This window comes from Jaculus jaculus, chromosome 4 (assembly GCF_020740685.1).
Source record: "Jaculus jaculus isolate mJacJac1 chromosome 4, mJacJac1.mat.Y.cur, whole genome shotgun sequence".
Classification (NCBI taxonomy): domain Eukaryota; kingdom Metazoa; phylum Chordata; class Mammalia; order Rodentia; family Dipodidae; genus Jaculus; species Jaculus jaculus.
In genome coordinates, this window is record NC_059105.1 from 36,138,100 (window position 1) to 36,160,718 (window position 22,619).

Below are 22,619 nucleotides of genomic sequence, written 5' to 3' on the forward strand. Positions count from 1 at the left end.
GTAGCCTTGAGCTTTAACATGAAATAAACCTTTTCTCAAACTGATTTTTGTTAGGTATTTTGTCATAGCAATGACAATGTAACTAACATATCATGATACCATATAGATATAAATGAACAAATGAATAGATTGAAATTGTGATGCGCAACCGAGGTTTGCAATGTCTCAAAGCACTTTAACACAAAACACATTTATTAGCCATAAAGGGAAAAAAGTTACATGACAAAATAGGTGGTAGACATGACCTTACCCAAGTGATGAAAATGAACATCAACAGCAATTACAAGTCAAAACAGTGAGCTGCCCTGAAGAGTTCAATTAAAATAGCACATAGCACAGTATGTTTAACTATGTTTAACTGCATTTTATTTGTGAGGAAGCATCAGGCTGGACCAAAAAAGGGATATTCTGCAAAACAAATGTTTGTAATCTTCAAAAGAGCAAGGCCACGGAGTCTAGACTGAGGAATGGTCCAAAATGAAGGGCATATCAGAGACCAGACAATCAACTCAAAGGGTGGTCCTGAGCAGGACCAATGGCTGCCAAATACAGGCTAGAGGCAAGGGACAAATCATGAATGAAGTCTGAGGTCTAGATAGAAGCAATCTCTCAGTGTTCATTTCCTTATGTTAACGGCTGACACCCGAGAACACAGTGTCAGTCTCTGTAGAAAATACATACCTTTCAACAGTGACAGAAAGTCATCTCATGTGCAGAAACTCACTTATGGAAAGAACATTCTATTTGCTGTGCTTCTAATTATTTGTTTGCAATTTTTAAATCTCAAAAGGACAGATAAGATGGAAAAAAAAAAAAAAAAAGCAACCATCTTATACAAATGTGCAAGGTCCCTGAAAAAACAGGGCTGAGGCGATAGTTTCCCTGCTCCAAGACAGCGCTGTGAGGTATCTTCAGTTGACGAATATCACATATTTATCCTTAACTCATATGACTACTAAAACTTTTTCATAACATTTTTCATAGACATTTTATCCTTTAACAGTTCATTTTCAAATGTTCTATGTTGGGGTGAGGAAGTTTCAAGGCGCAGCTTAGGATGTTGATGGCAGGCAAGCCACTGCCAAGACTGCTTTCACCCTCAACCCAGCACAGAAAGGTGTTTCCAACTCCAGGCGTGACTCTGCAAAGCTGGCTGGGCTGCCCCGGTCAGCTGAAAAGAGAGAACACCGTACTTGGTTCAAATTATAAGTTCAGTACTATACTGTACACATGCAGCATTACACATGCTTAACATAAGTATACGTAACGATACATCAGGTCTCATCTTGAAAGTAAACTGTAAGCAGGCAACTACAGATTTAAAATTATGTCAGCCTTAGTTTACTTTAAAGTTAAAACTTTTGAGGCAGCCATACTGGCTGCTTCAGAAGCCATGCACCCAGGAGAGTGAAGAAATGTTACAGCTACGAATAATCACATGCTCCTTGTATTTGAGAATCTTTCCAACTGGTTACTATTCTAAATACAACTGTATTAAACAGCCAGGTCCAGTTTGTATCCCACATGATTTCTGGGAGAGATTTATACCCTGACTCCTGTGTGCATCACAGATCCGAGAGGCCAAAGCAGCTGCTTGTCTGCCCCTGGCTCAGTGAGGTCTCTCAACCTTAGAATTCCACCTTGGCTTAGGGGGCTGCTCTGGGCTCCTGGGGACCATTTCAACCTGTCAGGCCAAGACAATATGGCTGCAGTTTGGCAGAACCTGCAGCTTTGAGGCTAAATAGATATTCCTCTACCTAGCGGGGAAAAAAAGTGTTTGCCCACTAAACCGTGTTTTGTTCGCCTGCTTGAAATTATTTTTAATATTTTATTGATTTATTTGAGGCAGACACAGACTGAAAAGGGAGTAGAGAGAGAGAGAATGGGTTTGCCAAGGCCCCCTGATACTACAAATGAACTTCAGATGTATACACCACCTTGTGCATCTGGCTCCATGTGGGTACTGGGGAATAGAACCCAGGCTATTAAGCTTTACAGGGACCTACTTGCAATTTTAATATTACCCACAAAAATAGCCAAGCTTCTGATTAGTAGCACCATGAAAATAGATAGTGGTGGAAAATATGATACTAAAATGAAGTTGTTTTTGATCCCAGGCAATGTTTCCTACCACTAATACCAATGTAGTGAACCATTTTAACTGAATTTGGGAAAATAAGATGTCTGTCAGAGAGAAAAGAAAGTATTTTTGTAGGAAGAATATGGGCAAATTATATCCAATATAATACACATATAGCCCATATAAACATATACAGGTACATGTGTACATTTTATTGAGCAGGGGTGGAGAACAGTGTAGACTGAACATATTCAGAGTGGCTGCAGGCTGTCAAGTAGACCTGGGTCTTTGCTAAAGTGGCTGAAAGCAAGAGAAGGCAGCTAGATCCTCGGTGGAATGGTCAAGTGGGATTCAGAGGTTGGAAGAGAGACTTGTGTAGGCATTAGCATTCAATGTACAGTAGACATCAACATCTCAGAAATGAAATAGCTACAGTCGCAAAGCATCTCCCTCTACTGCCTGCTTGTAAAAGGAATGTCTGTCCCCACAGAAAGAAGAGGTAGTCTGTAAAATGAGGACAGATGCTGTCCCCTGGCTGTTTTCAGATTAATACCCTTGGCATCCTTTTAAAGTTTTTGTAGATGTGTTTGCTTTACTGGCTGGTGCATTGTTAGTAGCAGATGGAGTGAAAGAGAGATTCTATTCCAGTGAGTTCTGCTTGTTGAGTCCACAGGAGCTGGGCCTTCTGTAAGGCTGGTTGCAAGAAGGTGTTTGCTTTGAGAGGACTCAGCAATACTGTCGCAGTCTGTTTAAATCTGAGTAACTGGTCGATACTGATCCAGACTGAATGAAACACCAGCAGGAGATGCATCTAGTCAACTCAGGGCAGATGCACTGTGGTCCAAGACATGCAATTTTCTCACTTCAAGTTTAGGGAGAACTTGTCAATGTGGTTCATGCCTAGCTGCCAGGGAGTTCCAGATTATGAGATCACATCTGCAACAGAGAAATAAGCATAATTTTTTTCAAAGGCTCTCTATGGGCCAATTCCCTTCAACAAGCTTATCCCCTTTCAGTCTGGTTTTCACACACACACACACACACACACACACACACACACACACACACACGATCTCATCTTTCTACTTTAAGACCCATCTCCAGTTTCTCATTTTCCATGAAGTTGACTCAGCCCACTTCTGACATCTAGAACGAACATTTTTGAACTCTGCGCTTTGAACTTCACCATTGGTTCGAGCTGCTGCCAGTACATTGCTGGCTGCTCCAATCTGTTTTCTGCCTTTCTTCTTTCTCTGAAGACTCGAAAACAGGCTTATCCTGGGCCAGCATAAGGATGAGGGAGAAGTAACACCCACCCCCAGGGGGCTTCAAATCAGTAGAGATGGAAACAATGGATAACTGTCCCACATACCATCTTTCAGAACAGCTGTGGCAGGTGCACTTGGGAGATATCCCGTGAAGTCCTATCCCGGGAGCCTAGAGCCATGCCCTTGGTGATCTATGGTAATATACCCTCAGCCGTCCACTTGCTTTCTTTCCTTCCCTCCTGGTCTCTTGTCACTTCCTCCTGGGATTACCTCCCCAAAACTATTTACACTCAAGTTCTTATCTCAGATCCTGTCTTTGAGAATCCAAACTAATAAAGAACACGTTATTATTAGCACAATACCTCAGATAAAATATATACTTTCAGTAGCAAAGTAATGAAATAAAGCTTATGATATTAACTGTCTGTAAAGGACTCATTACCGTTCTAGGCCTCAGTTTTTGTAATTTAGAAAAAGAGGTGGGGAGAATATGAACTAATAATGGATTTGTAGCTCCCTTCCCATGCCGTAATTCCATGACAACACAATCTTCATGTGTCCCTGAATGCCTGAATAACAGCAGAACTTCAATGGCTCTGTCTCTTTAAGCACCTCCTAACATTCAAGTTTCAAAGGCACAAGATGTGTCGATTTTTCATAATGGGTGTTTCAGGCTTTCTGGGTACTCCTCAAATTTGACAGTACTACATTCAAACTTTAAGTGAAATAAGGCCAAATTCCATCTAACTAAAATTTCCAAAGCCATGAATGCATTGGAAACTTGTATATTAAGGACTTCAAAATAACTGAGTATCTCTATGAATTTCCCCTTCTTCCCCTATAACATAATTCATATCTCTTCTCTATACATCTAAAATTCCCATCCATTTCACTGTCCCCATAGTTCCCATCCAGTGACCGATATCCAATAATATCTATCATGTGATTTAGTGAACTTTCAACAAGAAAAGCTTATAATCATACCAATTTTTGAAATGCTAGTTGAAATTTACCTTGATAAAATTAAATTGTGGTACATAAAGTTTGGAGGGGGCGAGTACTGGGGATTGAATCTAAGGACATATGCATGGTAGGAAAGTGCTCTACCACTGGGCAACACCCATATCGAGACCTGTATTTACCTTTTATATCCAGACAAGGTTGTTTCATTAAATTATTCAAGCTGGTTTTCAACTCACTCTGTAGCTCAGGCTGGGCTTGAATTTTCATTTATGATCCTCCTACATCAGTCTCTTTATTTATTTGCAATAGTGAATTACAGACATTAGTGTAAATATATTGCAAAGAGCATAGATCAACTTAAAGGAAAATCCAGATTTTCATACACATACACACACACACACACACACACACACACACACACACACACACAGGCATACACACTTCCTAAAATTAGGCCTATGGACCATCTTCCTTTCTTTTAAAATAAAAAAAATAGATTCCAGGATTAACATGAAAAATGTTCTTTTCTTTCCACACCCTCAAGTGGATTTGTTACCTGTGAGTTAGGTTCTTTTGTTTGTGTTTACTGCTCTCATGAACATGTATTCACTGTTGGGGTCATGTACAGTGGATCCATACTTCTGAAAAAGAAAGTTAGAAATCAGTTTTTACCTACTCTTTCCCATCTTCATGCCTGTTTCATTTTACTTTATTTTTACTGTTTTCCTTTTTTTTTTTTTTCATTCAGTGGTAGATGACAAAAGTTGAATAGTAGACATGCTCTTGACTGTAGGCTCTACAGCACCATGTGCAAAATGATTTCCATAAAGCAAGCTTTCTGTGGAACTTCCACACTTTTGCCTTTATTGTTCCCTCCCCAACAGACTTAGATGTGGACACAACCTCACTCTCCCCTCTTTACCTCCTTTTCAAACACTTGTCTGGCACAGATACATATATGGTCTGGCCAAAGGCACAGTAGCATGCACTTTCATGTGGAATGCTAGAAATTCTTTAAGAATCTACAATGTGAAAAACTGAAAAGAATATTATACAACACAGAGAGTTTAGGGGGTTTTTTGCTGTCACTGTTTTATTGTTTGAATAACTTTTCATGAGATTCTTTCAAAACCAAGGAATCTAATTACATACCACGCAAAGAAGTAATTTTCCTCTCAGCTACTATTGGCAGCTTATAAGACATTCACACTGATTTTCACTTACCGGTTAAGTAAAACATATAACTAATTGTTTCATCTTTGCACTGGCTCTAAGGAAACTTAAATTCAAACATTCAACCAAATTTTAATAATCTTTAAAAACCTGAGATATTTAATTTTATGCTTTGACCCCCTCTCCTAACCTTTGTCTTCTCTTGGCCCCAGTGTCCCATATTTTTTGAATAATAGTGATAATAACGTGTCTATATATACTATCAAACCCTTTTGGAATGAAGTAAGCTATGACAAATAAGTTCTGTTCCAAATTATTAGTTTAATTAGTAGATATAGCTTGGAGAAGGGAATCACATAGCTTGGAGAAAGGGAATCACTATTAATAAAGTTACTCTGGGAAGAATACTGTGTTGTATTGTGTTTGCTTGCTTGTTTGAATGCAGGGTTTCATGTATTCTAGGCTGGCCTCAAACTAGCTATGCAGCTGAGGATGACGTGGAACATATGATCCTTCTGCCTGTACCTAACGAGGGCTGCAGTTATAGGTCTTCAGGACCATGCCCAGTTTAGGTGGTACTGAGAATTGAACACAGAGCTTTGTATGTGCTATGCAAACCCTCTATATCCTCAGCCTCCATATATTTATATTGCTGATGAGCAAAAAACCACCCAAGAAAACAGATGTAAGGAAAGATACAAATTACTCACCTTTTTTGTAAACCAGAAGATGAATACACATCCCAAAATGTACACTACAACAAAAGCTGTACATCCTATGGGTAGCCAGAACTTCAGTTGGCAACAAAGCTGTGATTCTGGATTGGGAAAAAATACATTAATAAAAGACTGAAAATAAAATTTCCTGTGTCAGTGCTAAATTGCAGGTTATTTGGTAAAACTTAAGGAAGCTGTTTAATCAAGTAAAGCTTTTCTTGTTACAGTGATGAAATCCAGTAAACAGTAACTAACATCCACCTCGGTATTATAGCAAGGATCCAGAAAGCAAAATTTCAAAGACTATGCAGTCATGCTTTTAAATGTGGTTAGTAGCCAAGGCCTTTTCTGGGAGGAGAGAAATGGCTCAGTAGGTAAAGTGCTTGCTTGCAGAAGCATGAGGACCTGAGTTCAGATCCCCAACATCCAAGTAACAATTAAGTGAGATAACCCATACCCACAATCCCAATGCTCAGTGAGCAGACAGTAGTATCCCCACACACATATGAACACACATACATGCACAATACATGCATAAACATGTGAAAAAATGGTCTTTCTGCTACATTTCTACAAAATAATAAATAGGAAAAGTAAAGGTATAACTCTTCAGTCCTCTCACTTCATTGTACAAACCACTTTATACCTTAGGTGAATAGAGATCATGACCACTAAGTCATAATTTAGATCTTCTAAAGGCAATGTAAACTACTTCTAACCCAACAGAACGTGTGATTAAAATGTGTGTTACTAACCTGAGTGTGGTGGTGCACGCCTATAATCCCAGCATTGGGGAGGCAGAAGTAGGAGGATTGCTATGAGTTCGAGGCCACCCTGAGACTACAAAGTTAATTCCAGGTCAATCTGGGAAAGAGTGAGACCCTACCTCGAAAAACTAAAATAATAATGACAATAATAATAATAAAATGTGTGTTACTGATGAATATCAATTATTATTAATAATAGATCAGTCCTTGCAGATTTCATCAAAAATATTTTGTTGTCAATTACACCTAAATGAACTTCAACACAAAAGATACTTATTGTTTGTTTTCATTAGTTAAAAAAAGAAGTTGTCAAAATATGTATGTACTCGGAAGGCCTAAAGTTAAAAGCAACATCTTACCATAAATATGCAAATATTCCCCACTAAGGATCTTTTCTCGAAAAGGAGGAGGGTCAAAAATCGATAGGTTGCAGAAGTAGTAGCTTCCATGGGAACTGTCCAGGTTATTTAGGAAAAAAGAGACACTGTTGTTTGATAACTGAGATGGACAGAACTTCTGGTTCTTAATGGACACTGTGTTTCCACTCCCCTTGGTCTTGGTAAGGTCACAGAGTACTTCTTTCCCTTTCAGCAACTGCATTTTCAACTGCTGAACATTCTCTGGGTATTTGCACGATATTTGCACACCTCCATTGTGAAATGAGAACATCTCATATCTTGCAAAGTCATTGATTTCTCCTGGATAAAAACAAAGAAAGCAAAACAAAAGTAGTATTTTATGAATATGTTTGCCCTGAAAATTACGCATATATACGAAAGAATTTTTTTTACAAAGTCAGTTGGAAGGTACCAAAATAAAAGAATTTCAGATCCAAGGAAATAAAAGCAGAATGTGACAAAAAGTAAAACTGTGTCCTATACAAAGACTAACACCAGAAATGTGCATTTTAGATGAGTAGACGATATGTACAATAGTATTAAGTATCATATTTAGATAGTGTGAATTAAACAGAGATAGTCCCTGCACTTTTTCAGCATTCAACATTGGAGGCAGATAGTAAATGAATGTATGAATTCACGGTTGGCACAGAGTACTATTTGATTAAATGTAGAGAGGCTGGGATGGAGGATTATAATTTTCATTGACACATCAGAAAGTGGCCTTTTAAAGAAATGAGTTTTTAAATTGAAATTAAAACATGAGTATTACTTTGCTGAACAAGGAAGAATTTACAGAAAGATATTGGTTAAGGAGGGACAGGGAAGCTTTAAATTTTTTAAACAAAATTACTGAAGCTAACATCAAATGATCTAATGGAATATTCACATTATACTCTCTTGCCAAAAAGCAAAAGAGCAGAGCAATTGTGCTCAAGCAGGAGTATTGTGTCTTCTAAGAACCTATTCACTGAGAACTGAGTCAATGCCCGATGATAAAAGGCAGGGCCCCAGATTTTCACTGACTTTTTCATTTTTTAAACAAACTTTGAGATCACAGGCAGCCATGGCAATTTTTGTAAGCTACATAGAGTTCCTATAGGGAAGGAACTGAACTGGCTTTAGCTTGGTTGTGGATTTTGAACGACTAGTTTGTAAGGGCAAATTGTTCTTCTGTTTCTTTCATTTAAAAGAAATAGATGACTAACTTTCATGGTAAATGTGGGGGTAATTATTAACATGGTGACTTTTACTTAAGTGTTTGGAATCTCTTTTTTCTTACAGAGATTAAACAATCATACGAAATTTGAAAAAATACCTAGCCCCAGTGAAACAGAAAGTGTGTACTTTTGCTTTTGATCTTCCAGAGATATTTTTATTTGACATAGATAATATACTATTTGATGTTCTGCTATTGTCCCTTAGTATCATAGCATAACAATTCAGTTTATTTTATATTTTCTATAATTGCCTTTTCCAATGATTAGAGAACCATCATGCTAATCTGTCATGATTTATTAAAACTAATCTATTAAGTTGCATACCAGGATTATTTTCAGCATTTTGGTTTCTATGTAAATATTATTATAACAAGTTTTATCATATTGCTTTCTTCAAGAAATACTCCAACTTATATTAAGACTAGCATCATGCAGGAGGATCTAATTATCATACCTCTATTTGCACTAGTTGCCTTAACTTCTTTTAAGCTAGGTTATAATTTATAGCTCTCATATGCCCAGGGAATAGATTTCCAAATGGGAGACTTGATTGTGAAAATAAATACTAATACTACACTTCCCAAATGTGGCAGAGCAGATCACTCAACAACAGAACACCAACAAAGGTCAGTAAAGTGCCTGAAGGTAATGCTAAAAGGATTGGATATAAAAAAGAATTAATTAATTTTTCTGCCAAAGAAAAGAAAATATCAAGTTAAGTATGAAAAGACATCCAGGAACCAGGGAGATGAGGAGAGCTTAAAAGCTGCCTTTGTCCTGAGAACATATGTTGTCCTCCCAGGTTCAAACCTCTGTTTTTATGGTTTATTTCCCAGGAGCTGCATAGTGAGGAAAATAGAAGAACTTTTTCTCTTTGTTTCCAAAGAATCTTGAGCATTCTTGAAGTACAGAGAAACTATAAGTACTGACTTTCTAATCGCTTCAGTGATCCAGAAAAATCTCAATCCTGAGATTTTATAAAGTAATCTCAGACTATTCTTACCCCCTATGTTTTAAAACAAGGAAGAAAAGATTTAAATTCTAGATGTAAAATCAATCTTACAAATAATACTTGAATACAATGAGAAGTATGCTAATAAAAACAATGAGGTGCTCACCAAAAGACAACAACAAAAATGACAGATAACAAAGCAAATCACAAACATTATATTTCTTAACATTATCAGATTCCCAAGATAATACCACTGAGCTCATTTAGGTTTACAAAGAATAAATAAATAAAAGACAAACTTGTAATAATATCTGCAGAGTACAGGAAAAATTTTCAAGCCAACTAATTTGTAAAAGAACCAATTAGAACTGACAAAGAATGCACTAACAGATTTAAAGCCCAACAAGTAGATTTAAAAGCAAATGAGATAGGGCTATGAGGGTAGGTTAAATAAATTATCCATAATTCAGGAACAACACAGGGATGCACAAATCATATGCAGATTTTAAAAGATATGCACACCTAAACGTATGGTCATGTAGAATAAGTATACTAAAGCATGTTAGGGAAAGGAAATGGACTACATTCAAAAAGAAATTGCTAGTAGGTGGTCACATGATGGCATCAGCAATAAAAGCTCTGAGGCAGTGGAATTAGATGAATGTCTTCAATGTGGTGAATGAAGCCACCTGTCAATTTACAAGGCGCATGGAGGTAGATGGCAAACATGTATAGCAGGCCATAAGTAAATGTGTACATGCAGAGATCTCTTGGGTAATCACCAGAAAAATAGAAATAGGACATACAACCTAAATGAATATCATAAAATCCAGTTTACCACTTTCGTCTAAAGTGGGTACCGCTTGAGTCCAGAAGGAAGGCAGAGAGGTGAGAAGGCAGAGGTGTCCTTGTCAGTGTTTGATTTCTTGACCTCTAGTGATGGTGGGGGTGAGGTAGTATGTTTGAGCAGTATTCATTAAAGTGTACATGAATGGCTCGCGTTTTCATATCAGATGTTCGTTTTACAATTGAAACAGTTTTAGACGTGTGCAGAAGGAAAATCGGGTTGAGAGCAGGTGCGCCTGCTGGGGGCGGGGGCTGGGTGTTTGTGGGAGAGGGCTTTGCGCGGCGCCGCTCTGCTTTGATGCTCTTGCCTCCAACGTCTGCCCAGGAAGATAAGATCAGCGGACTGGTCCTCGGTTCCTTTACTAAGGGTGAGAGTGCATCTCCCAGACACTTTAGAACGCTAGCAAGTGAACCGCACAGATCATGGGGCAAAACTGTCTGCAGCCACTGGATACACACGTAGACGTACAAGCACCGTCTCCGTTTCTGCAGATTCATCTTCTCAGCAAGGTTCCCCTCCCCATCCACATTGGGACCCTCAACCCCACCCAGGGTGAAGCCCTGGCTCTGCCCCATGACTTAGCATACAGTGTGCCTGGGGAAGCCCTGGATTTCTATCATCTGTGAAAGAGGAAATGAAAATCAGATCTTGAAAGTTTCTCCCAGGACTTGCTTTCTAAGGGTTCAGGATCAGAACATATCCACAGAAGACCACAAACAACTTGAGGGAAAACTGTTGATTGCGTTTCCCAGAGAAGGGTTGGAGGAAGCCATTGTCCCATGATTTTCTCTTTAAAAAAGAATGTTAGCCAGCTGTGGTGGCGCACGCCTTTAATCCCAGCACTTGGGAGGCAGAGGTAGGAAGAGCCCCATGAGGTCGAGGCCACCCTGAGACTACATAGTAAATTCCAGGTCAACCTGGGCTAGAGTAAGACCCTACCTCGAAAAGCCAAAAACAGCAGAAGAAGAAGATTCCTGAGGGCTGGAGAGATAGGTTAGCAGTTAAGGCACTTGCCTGCGAAGCCTAAGGACCCAGGTTCAATTTGGCACATCAGTCTAGAGTTCCTTTGCAGTGGCTGGAGGCCTTGGTGCACCCATTCTCTCTATATCTGACCCCCTCTCTCTCAAATAAATAAATTTAAAAAAATAAAATAAAAGAAAGTTCCAAGAAGTTGGGAAAAAGTTAGAATGGGAAAATTATCTTCTTCATCTACAAAAGGTACTTAGGAAAACTGGGAAGAGTTCAGCTTTTTGAATGACAATGCCAAGCTGTGTGTCACTGAAACCAACTGGGGGCTCCATGTGTCATTTTCATCAAGCATTCATAGTTACTTAGTTTATCATTTTAGCTTAAAAACCTCCTAGGTAAGCTTTTTTTTATTATTAAATGTAGGGATAACAAGGCTGCCTCAGGTTTCTACATAGGCAATATTTCAGCTTAAGCACTCCATCTGGAAAACCATTTGACAATTTTAAGTCTGCAATTTGAATGTTTTTAACCATAGTAGTTAAACAATTACCTCAAAATTACTTTGGCATCTAGAGAACAGATTGCTGAATACCCACACATTCTCAGCCTTTAGGAACATTTTGTAAAGTAATGTCAACAAGAGAACATCCCTTATAACAATAGCAAGCATTTAATGAACTGACAATTCAGGGGAAATGTGAATACATTTGTGTTTGTTCCATAATTGCAGAAATAGCTAGAATCTTTTCTCCAATCCCTTTAGATAGCCTTATCTCCAGCTCTGATTCTCAACTGGCAGGGCTGGTATGGTAGTGCCAATGTGTGCATCGGAGTCTGCTTGGATCGCTGCTATGTCAAATCTAGTTGGTTAATCCCTCTGCCATAGAAGTAACTAACATTTGTTAATCTCTCACACACTTACCTCTTTGTTCATCACCCTCACATTTACATTGTTCACATTCCAGCTTAAGAGAAAATCTTCCTGCAGAATTTTTTTTCAGTACTATCTGTGATATGCTCCCCACACTTCCTCCATGCCCATTGGGTTCTTATATGCACTGTCTGTCTATGTCTCAGGCACCCTGCATATAGCCTCCCTCACTTCACACTGCTTGTTTTCTGTAACTTCATTGAATGCCTCCCAGCATTGCACACTATCAGACCTGGTGAGCTTAAACATCAAGCAAACAGGTCTATTTTGTACAGACAAGCAAAGGCCCAATTTTGTGCTTAGGTCATAAAACTTCTTGGATATATGAAAAGTTTTTGTTTCATTCCATAGTCAAAGTGCCACTAGCACCAGCTGATGGGAGCCAGTAACCATGTGAAGCGAGACGGTGGTCACTAACAACCAAGTCTTTTAAAACCACTGCTAAACTATGTCAGCAGAGGAAAGGCCCCATATAGTGTACCTCTCTCTTACATCTAATAACTTATCCAAAGTACCATCATTTCATTCCAGGGCTACTGGTTAACTTTCTGTTCTCACTCTTGCCCATTATATACAGCCTCTCCATTTCACATGACTACTTAGTTCTCATAATTCATTAGTAGTCATACTTCCTCAAAGATTACTAGTCACCTAGCCCAAAATACATGTCAATTTTCCATCATAGTGAGATAAGACATTTTCAACTGTCTGAAATTATCTGGACTCTTTGATGACCTGTTTATTGTCTGACTACCCCTTCATAAAAATAAGCACAGAATTTGGGACCTTGTTGGTCATTCACCAATCCAACCCAAATGTCTATAACAATACCTGGTAGATAGTGAATTACAATAATTTTCATCATATCAATAAGTACATGTGTTCACATTTATTTTACACTTACCTTTATTAAGTTAATCTGAGGATAGAAAAGTATCTTACCAAAGATTACATAACACATGGCTAGAACATGACTCCAGGGATAGCTACATCATGCTACTTTTCCTTGGGAAAGAAGTTTGCAAAGATACAGTTGTGCATGCAAGTTTCTACCCCAACTGGGATGTCTGGTTCTAATGAAAAATGATCTTCTTGAGAAAAAGGTTCTTTGCCTGCAAATACCTACCAGGTTCATAAGTCTTATTTATCTTACTGATGATTCTCTTAGCCTTTTCATAACTACAGAGGGGTAGACAGGTCTAAACCTGGGGGATTCTATAAATCTTCCAAAGTGCACAATAGTTAAATTTCCCCAATGTCTGGCCAGGACATGGGCCCTAGACCAATGACTGTGCTAATATACCCAGATATAAACAAACACAACATATTAGTGATTTAAAATATAAACAGTACTCTGCCCTTTAGCACTTCATATACTGTCAAAATAAATTTTTTTAAAAAAGACTATGCTTACTTACATCCTGGCACTGAGTCTTAAGATTTTAGTGTTAGGTATAAGTTCTTCCTTTAATACCCACATCTACTTACTTGTTGTTGGCACAGTCATACTCTATTGAACAAATAGTATATTCTCTGAATAACATTGTGTACTATGTCTAATAAGACATATTCTTACCAGCAGAAGCTCAAAGCTGTTAACTGATACTATAATTTTTCCAATAGTATTATTTATATCAATAGATTAATGATTTCAAGAATAAAATCAGGATTTTATATTGGGTGACTTTTTAGGTGTCCCCATTTTTCTAACATAAGAGTATTTTGCACTTACTGTTTAGGGTGCTTTTAGGCATGGAGGTGCACATCTGCAATTCTACCACACAGGGGACTGAAACAAAAGGATTGCCGAAAAGTCCAAGGCAAGCCAAGACTATGAGTAAGATACTATCTCAATAAACTGAGGAACAAAAATAGGAAGAAAAGAGGGAAGGGGAGGAAGAAGAGGAGGAAGAGGAGGATCTCTGGAGAAAATCTATCCTTCAAGAATTCATCACAGTTCAGAAGAGTCAATTCTTTTAATATATGAACTAAGTCACTTCTCATTACAATGTAGATACCCTGTCTAGGACATATCCAGCTAGGACCCTTTGTAAGCAGTTGTATTATTCCTGGTTAAAAATTCTTTGAAGAAAACATGCAGAGAGAGACCCCACACAGTGCAGAGGGTGAAAAATAGATTATCAACGTGATTGTATTCTTTTTAGCTCAGACTTCTAACCACAAACCTCTACAAAGGCCCCAGAGTGATAGGAAGATAAGATCTCCTGAGTTTGCAATAATTGATAAGTGCTTATTAAAATATGTTCTATAGTCCAACAATGATAAGCACAAGACTGTGACGCAAAAGACGAAGTTCAAAAATTACAATACTTATATTAGGGTTTTATTACATTTGATCTTTTACTAAGAAATTCTGAAAGAAAATTCTGGCATTGTTAAGAAAAAGTATGCTTCCTGCCAATTTTTAACCTTTAATAAAACAATGTTATTTCTTATGAGTCTATAGCTAAAACTTTAGAATTCTGGCTAGTAGAATTCTATATATTCATCATTTCTGTACTCACATTATAATTCAAAGGCATCCATAGTCTAATTTTTTAATCTGATACTTTGACTGAGTTTCTCAGTAAGAATGATAGGTAAAATAAATGCAATGCAACCTAAATCCCTAACAGAGAAAAGAAAGCCAAAAATTTAAAGAAAAGGAGGGGAAAACTTCAAAACACAAAACACACAACACATACAAAAATGTGTAAATTGTTTTTATTCACCAAGAAAAACCAGTAAGGGACCCAAAACAACTTTTGGTTCTTGAGCACATGTAATAAGAAAACTGAAAGATCCATTTTCTCCTAGTTAAAAGTTATTTTCCTTGTGAAAATGGAAAAAACCCAAAGGTGTTATAAAACTTTGTAGCAATAGCCACAAAGTAATTAATTTGCAAATAAATTACTCTGCCAGTGGTTTCATTGCCATTGGTTTAAAATTATCACAGGAGAGAAATCACGTGAGATTAAATAAAACCAGCTCTATTCCAGAGAGAGAGCCTGAAAGTGTTTTATTGGCACTTCTAAATCCCCACATTGCTCACTCGGACGACAACCTGTGCTGTGCGGAAGCATTTACATCAATGGCTGCAGCTCTTATTTCACAACAGCGCACTTCATGCCGGTTCAGCCTTCAGTCACTTCCCATTCTCCTCAGCATCTCTGTCTGAACATACTCTAACTAGCACATCAAGTGAAACATTTCCAAATTGAGCTCAATACTCACTCACCAACCCCACCCTTTCCTATACATTTAAGGAGTCGCTGGTTAGGTCCCAGAACCTTCCCTCTTTATTTCTCCCTCTCTGGCTCTCCTCATGCAATTAGTCACCAAGTCCAAGGGGCCTCTCAGGTCATGATACCCCTTGAACTGAGCATCTCTTCTACATTCCCAAGTCTTGCTCATGAATGGAACTAGCTTCTTGGCTGGCCCCCTGACACTGAGGCTCTGCTCTTTCCTCGTGCTGCCTCTCAAACTGGGTTCTTAAGGAGTATTTCACTCCCAAGCTTGAAAGTCTTCACTAGTCCCCTATTGTTGATAAGGCAGCAAGCCAATCTCCTTGGTATAACACAAAATGTTTTCAAGGTCCCAGAGCACATCTATCTGCTCAAGCCACACTGAAGTTTTGGAGCTTTCTTTTCACATGAGTACTGCTGTTGCCACAAACTGAAATAGCCACTTTCCCCTGCATCTGGTTAGAAACCCTTCTTGATTCTTTAAGATTAATTTAAATGTCCTGTCCTTTGAGGTATTTTTGAGATCTCCAAAGGCTCCTACATGCATGCTCTCTATAATGCTTTATTTGGACCAATGTATTTATAGCATATCTCATATTAAACCGTGATTAGTTTGTCTTACTCCTTCATTTCACTATGAAGTCTAAACGGATAAGGGCAATGTCACCGTTACCTAAATAGTCCTGGGATCTTGAACATAACAGAAGCTCAATAATATCTTTAAAATAGATGAATTGAATTACATAGTCAGCATGATATTCACAGATGTCCTTAACATGGACCAAAGAAAGGAACAAGAGACCCTATTTGCCAGATATTTGGTGGATAACACTTATATCCTAGCGCAAAATCAAAGACCCAAACTGAATGGTGACCACCCCATTCCTTGAGATCCAAGTTTTCAGTGGCTTCCACATAATAGCAGCCATAGAAACACTAGCTTGTGAAGATTAAATGTCTTTTGTGTATAAATATTGTGCTAACTGCATTTTATGAAATATATCATTTGTTTCCTCATAGCAGCCTGTTAAGTCAGATTGTCTGTTTATATCCACATTTTGTAGCTGAGGAAACTGAGGCCTGAATCATGGGCCCAAGTTGACAGAGTCATCAATATGTAGCACAGCCATAACTTGAACCCTAGACCATCTGACACCAGCATTCACATGCTGAATGGATCTCCTAATCCAGTACTCTAGTGCAGTTTCCTCACTTTAAAGAAACTAAAGGATCAAAAAAGGCTTGTTGTGAAAGAAGGTACAAAAGAAGCATTTCACAGTAAGTTAGATATGGAAATTATTTTCACTTATTCATTTTTCCTTAAGATGCACTACTGCCCCAAACACTTAAGCTGAGATTCACACTGATATCACATACATGTTCTGTAATTGAAGTGTTATCATACACCAAAAATATTATAAAATAATGTCTTACATATGCAATTGCTTGTGCTTAACAATATCATTTCCCTGGATATTCATTTACCTACCACTGAATATTAAGCTGCCCTGTGAGAAGTGTGGGTCCTTGATTTCAGAGTCTAAATTCCTCATGATTACCTTGTAAACTTATTATCATGAAGAAATTATTAAAATGGAATTGCATGCACAAGAAACTTCATTTTAACTAAATAAGCACAAGCAAGCACTCCTCTGAGATTTTTTCCTAGACAAAACTTTGAGATGACTGTAGTAAAGGGATTGTGTTGTTATTACTGTATGAATGGATCCCTCAATGTTGAGTTCTAGGACAAGGTAAACATTTGCGGTAAAAAAAAAAAAAGACTTCATTTCTCAAGTGGCAAAAAAGGTCACTAGGCAGTCATCTTGACTTGCTTGTGGAAAGAGCTTTGCCTGTGTAAACATGGCTCAGGAAGACCAGATATGTCATCACTAGTGGTCAAGTGAATCCAGCTTCCCAAGAGCCTGTCACTCTGCTTGGCAACAACCTGGCTCTTCTCCAGTTTCTCTTAAGGAAAGACTGGAACATCGCTGTATATTGAGTGGTCCACAGGAGTTGCACAGCCCCAGCCTCTGACTCTTCATCTAAACTTGCAAATCTTTATATCTGTTTTGGTCAGTATTAAAGACAAGACCAATAAAACCAGGTCATGTTTCCCTAACAGATTCAGTTTATGTTCCACAGTCTACACACGCTTATGTTCCACTTTTTAAGGTATAACTTTCAAGTTCTGTGAGGTTTCAAATTTTATATCTTATTGGGAATAATCAAAAAATGCCACTTGACAGACATTTTATTAAAAGAGCTAGAGGTACCGCTTATAGTGAAAACATGACCTTTTCTTTAGCTCATGCAAGCAACAAATTTTTTAAAAATATTTTTAAATTTGGGAAAGCCCAGCAAGTCATTTTATATATTAAATTCAATATTTTAAAAACATGAGGTAGCATAAGTTATAGGAATTTATCAATGTATGACTGTGAATACTGGTGTGAAATCTTTACATCAGATAATTCTATGGATTTTATTATAGGCAAACCTGGGATGAGAATTTAGTCTTCCCTACATACCTGCTCTCTGTTTATTATCAAGAAATAGGAATATGCTATTAGTAACTTAGCAACTGTAATGCTTGCTTTATTGCATCTAAGGAAGTTGTGGTTAACACACAGAAAATTAAAGCAATTTTGTTCAATACTGATAAAAAAAAAAAAAGCTTCAAACCTTTACAGGAAGGTAATAGGGATTGCTAGAAAGAGATGGAGCATGAGAGGACAGAGTGGGGAAAATATGATTAAACAACTGCAAGAAGAAAAAGGAGAAGAAGGCCCAAAATCAAGTGTAAAGCTTTGAGTCCATGGATGGAAAAAATGTACCCATTCCTTAAATTTAAAAAAAAAAAAAAAAAGTGACACATGGAGAAACAGAACCACCCAATGGTGGTGAAATTCCAGAATTCCAATATTGAAATAAACAGCTTTCAATATTACAGAATTCTAAGAGGGACTTCTTGTTGCTGTTGTTTAAAAACTGCCTAAGATAAATAGAATGAGAATCAGACTAGCAGAAGAGAGAAAGGAAGGACACTTGGAAGGTCTCATGTCAGTGCAGGCGGGGATTAGGCCCATCAGCCAGGAGATCATCATATTTATTGTAGCACAAGAATAAGTCATAGAGCTGGGAATGTAGCCCAGGGCAGAACACTTGCCTAGCATGCACAAGGCCCTGGGTTCTATCCTTAACATTGTATAAATTAGTTAATATTTAGTTATTATCCTCTCAACATGATAATGACAATAAGTTAAGAAGCTTTATTAATCTTTCAAATTCACCAAAAGCAAGAGAGAGTCAAAAAGAAAAGAAGTCTGAGCCAGGCGTGGTGGCACACACCTTTAATCCCAGCACTCAGGAAGCAGAGGTAGGGGGATCGCCATGAGTTCAAGACCACCCTGAGACTACAGAGTGAATTCCAAGTCAGCCTGGGCTAGAGTGAGACCCAACCTCGAAGAACCAAAATAGTAAGTAAATTTTAAAAACTCTGGCTGGAGAGATGGCTTAGCAATTAAGTCATTTGCTTCCCCAGTACCCAAGATGGCGCATGTGTCTGGAGTTCATTTGCGGTGGCTGGATGCCTTGGCATACCCATTTCACTGCCCCCTCTCTACCTCTCTCTCTATCAAATAAAGAAATTAAATTAAATTAATACTTTTAAAACAATCAAAAGAATTTTAAGTTACTGTTCCAACAAGAATAAAAGAAGGAATCAACAAGGGAAAATAAGTGGTAAGTACACGTAATACTGGAGGAATAAAGTCAAGTACAGGCTTATTGTGCTAAGAATTGCTTGCTTAAATTTACCCATCCAGCGGAAAGATTAACATTTGAATTTTTGTCTTGAAGCATGAATTCTGGAAGCAGGTGACTCAGAGGTCAGCTTATGTCTTTACGCTTTTCTCTGAGCTCTGTGTGGAAGGATGCAGTCCTAGAAACACCAAGGGGCTGTTTCCCTGAGACAGTGGGATTCTGCAATGGCTGCTTTAGTCACTGACAGTGGCAAGGCAAGCAGGGCTAAGAGCTACCGTCCCAGCTTCCTGAAGCAACACCTCATGAGACGCTGGCACTTCTTATATCCCACCAGTCATTCTCACTGGCTGGACTCTGTAGGCTGCTTTCAGAGCGATCTTTCTAACGTGAGAATTCACTCTCTATATCAGGTCACCCGCATGGCCCCCCTGCTCATTAGACCTAAAAAGAAGCTCTTCTCAATACAGGTAGAGTGTCACATTTTCTCCACATTCTTCCATAAAGATCTTCCTGCTGGTTCAGAATCAAAAAACAAATAGGATTTTGATAAATTTTACATTGAGATCATTGAAGACTGGGAGCCTCCAAGATTCCTAACCTTGATTAAATGACAAAGTTGAACAGAATTTCTCTCCTTAAGACTTGTGCTAACTCTCTGCTACCTCAACAGTCAGTCACACCAAGGTTCTAATGATGGTTCTGCCGATAATTCCAATGGAAGAATTGCTTAGCCTTTCCTCATCTGAGTCTTCCTTCAGCATTAGCTGAAAGAATACCTATGTCATTGTGGAATGAGAAAGTTGGGGAAGGAGGGTAGACACCATGACAAATGACCTGGAGTGCTTATTACACTTGAGTTTGGTCCTTTACGTTTAAGGCGCTGGAAACTGGAGTTTCTGGGCATGTGCATCCTGATGGTATGTTGAGTGAACATGATTATAAGTGTGTTCATTATCACCTTTCCACTACTCAGATGTCAGGGTTGCCACCAGTCATTAGAAAACAGCATGCCACCATAATATGGCTTTATGGGTTATGCAAATAACTAACATGGTTTTATTCCTTGGGAATCTCAGGTGAGTATTATTCTAGAAGTACGATTTATTCAACAGCTTAGTCTGGAAAATTGTAACAACCCTAGGGCTGGCTCTGTCCATATACAGAAATAATCCCACTGCTTCAAATCCCACTGCTTCAAATCCCACTGAGTCAAATCTTGGGTGTAATGCCACCAGCATAAATGCTTAGATGAACTTGGCCTATTGAAATGATAGGAGGCAGGACAAATCAAATATGCAATGACTGTACAAAACTGCTCTTGGGGGGAAAACCCGCCAATCTTTAACACAGCCGAGTGGCCTGAATGCTTTGGCCTCTGCTTTCCCTGCCAGACTCATCTGGCACCCTCCTGAGCTCTTCCCTCTCTTTGGGCCAGTGCCTCTGCCCTTCTTCCTCCCATGGATGCTTTGCACCAACTCTTTCCATGCTCTGGAATTCCCTTCCCACCTTCTCATGATTCTTCCCTTTGATTCCCACTTGTCCTTCAACTCCCAAGTGCTGATTCCACAGAGTAGACTTCAGAACCCTGTTCTCCACCTCCAGCTACAAACCCATCCCATCTGGCTGAGCTCTCTCGTTGAGCTTACTCTTGCCTGTAATTATCACCAGTTCATGGGATTTATTTAATGAGAATTTCTCTTCCTTGTGTTCTGTCGGATTGAGGAGAGCAGGCACACCTGCGTTTTGCCCACCCTTGTACATACAGCAGCCAGCACAGCACTGTCAGTATGGCAAGTGCCCAGAGCTTCATGAATGAATAAATGAATGAATGAGTGAATGAACTTCCATTGCAAAGTGATTCATGGGTCACTCATGCTGCTGAGGATTTCATAAGGTGGTAGGAAAGGCATAATTAAATGATCAAGGAGCCCAAAACCACTCTTAGTACTTATTCCAAGTTGACCCTGATCCTTCATTTCTCATTATTCTTAAGAGCATTTGGGTAACTTTGAGATAGCATGAGCTCAAATGTTGTATCAATCCAATTTTGATTTGAGAATTTTCAGACTGAAGAATAATGTCTATTTCTCTGTACCGCTGGAAACTGCATTTCCAGGTATGCATATACCCACTAAAAGTCCTGTCTTGACTTTCCCTACTAATAGAACTTCCCCTACTTAATATAATTTCACATGACTTATTCTAGACTCAAGAACAGAATCCACAATTAAAGTAAAAAGGAAGTGATATGTAACTATACAGAATAAGCAGCAGCAATACATGCATACACATCTCTATTGAAACTGCTCATATAGAGTCAAATAAATGCTTTTAGCAAGACACATATACATACATGTCACTATTTGAACTGCTCCTATAGAGTCAGATAGATGTTATCCAAGAGAAAGAACCAAAGACTCCAGAATGTTTCAAGTTCTATAGGGGCTAGGGAGTATTTTCAATCGTCCACTTGTCCTTGATCTTTCAGTAGTCATAAAAATCCCATGATCGCAGCTGGAGTTAGTCTCAAAAAAAAAAAAAAAAAAAAAAAAACCTAACAACAGAGGGAGGGGTACCCTATGGCATTCTATATGTTCAGACTTAATCTTGGTAGAAGTGAAATCAAAATCTTCTCTTGGAAGCCCATCCTTTTTTATTTTCTACCATAAGAGGATTCCTAGACTAAACGCCAGGGCTATTTAATCTTCACTCTGTTGACACAAGTATTTTGCCTTTCATCTTTCTCTGAGTACAGTCAGCTTCTCTTCTACTTTATCTACTGACAGGTAACTCCAAGCAAGTAATTTAAAATTTTAATGGCCTGCTCCAGCATAATTTTTTCATGTTAAAACACAGTATCAAAGGCAGCAATGCAAACTCAGTGCCATGTGCCCTGACAGGGTGACACTGTGCCCTTAGCCATGGGCTTGGGCTCTTTTGAAATTGTTCCTGCTTTCAAAAGACAAACCCACTTTTCTATTTGATGCCTCTGCTTTCTACTTTGGATTTCTCCTAATACTCATTTGAATTATAACTTAATAAGATGGATTCAGTAGGTCACTCACCTGTTAGAGCTTCAAATTGGAAGCAGAAGACAAAGAGACACCATAGTTGTGGCCTCATGTTTGCCAGAAACAGCTGCAATCTCCTCCTCTGGGGTTCAGAGGTGACAGTGAATGCGCATTCTTCTTGCTTGTTTTCTATTTGCTGGAAAGGAAGTGGGTTTTGTGGGAGCTGATGTAGTGTCACATTTACCATCAAGTCAAAGGGCACTATTGTACAGACAGCAGCCAGCACAGCTCCTCCTGCATGGCAAATGCCCAGT

At 38.5% G+C, this 22,619-nt stretch overlaps 1 protein-coding gene across 1 annotated transcript; it reads right to left on the reverse strand.

Moving 5' to 3' along the window:
- Window positions 1-4,874: 4,874 nt before the first annotated feature.
- Window positions 4,875-22,417, reverse strand: Icos (inducible T cell costimulator). Its single transcript, XM_012947742.1, has 4 exons — window positions 22,360-22,417; window positions 7,327-7,665; window positions 6,195-6,301; window positions 4,875-4,952 (listed from the first exon to the last, which is right to left on the reverse strand). Exons 1-4 carry the CDS (start codon window positions 22,415-22,417, stop codon window positions 4,875-4,877), a joined length of 582 nt encoding a protein of 193 aa, XP_012803196.1.
- Window positions 22,418-22,619: the final 202 nt, after the last annotated feature.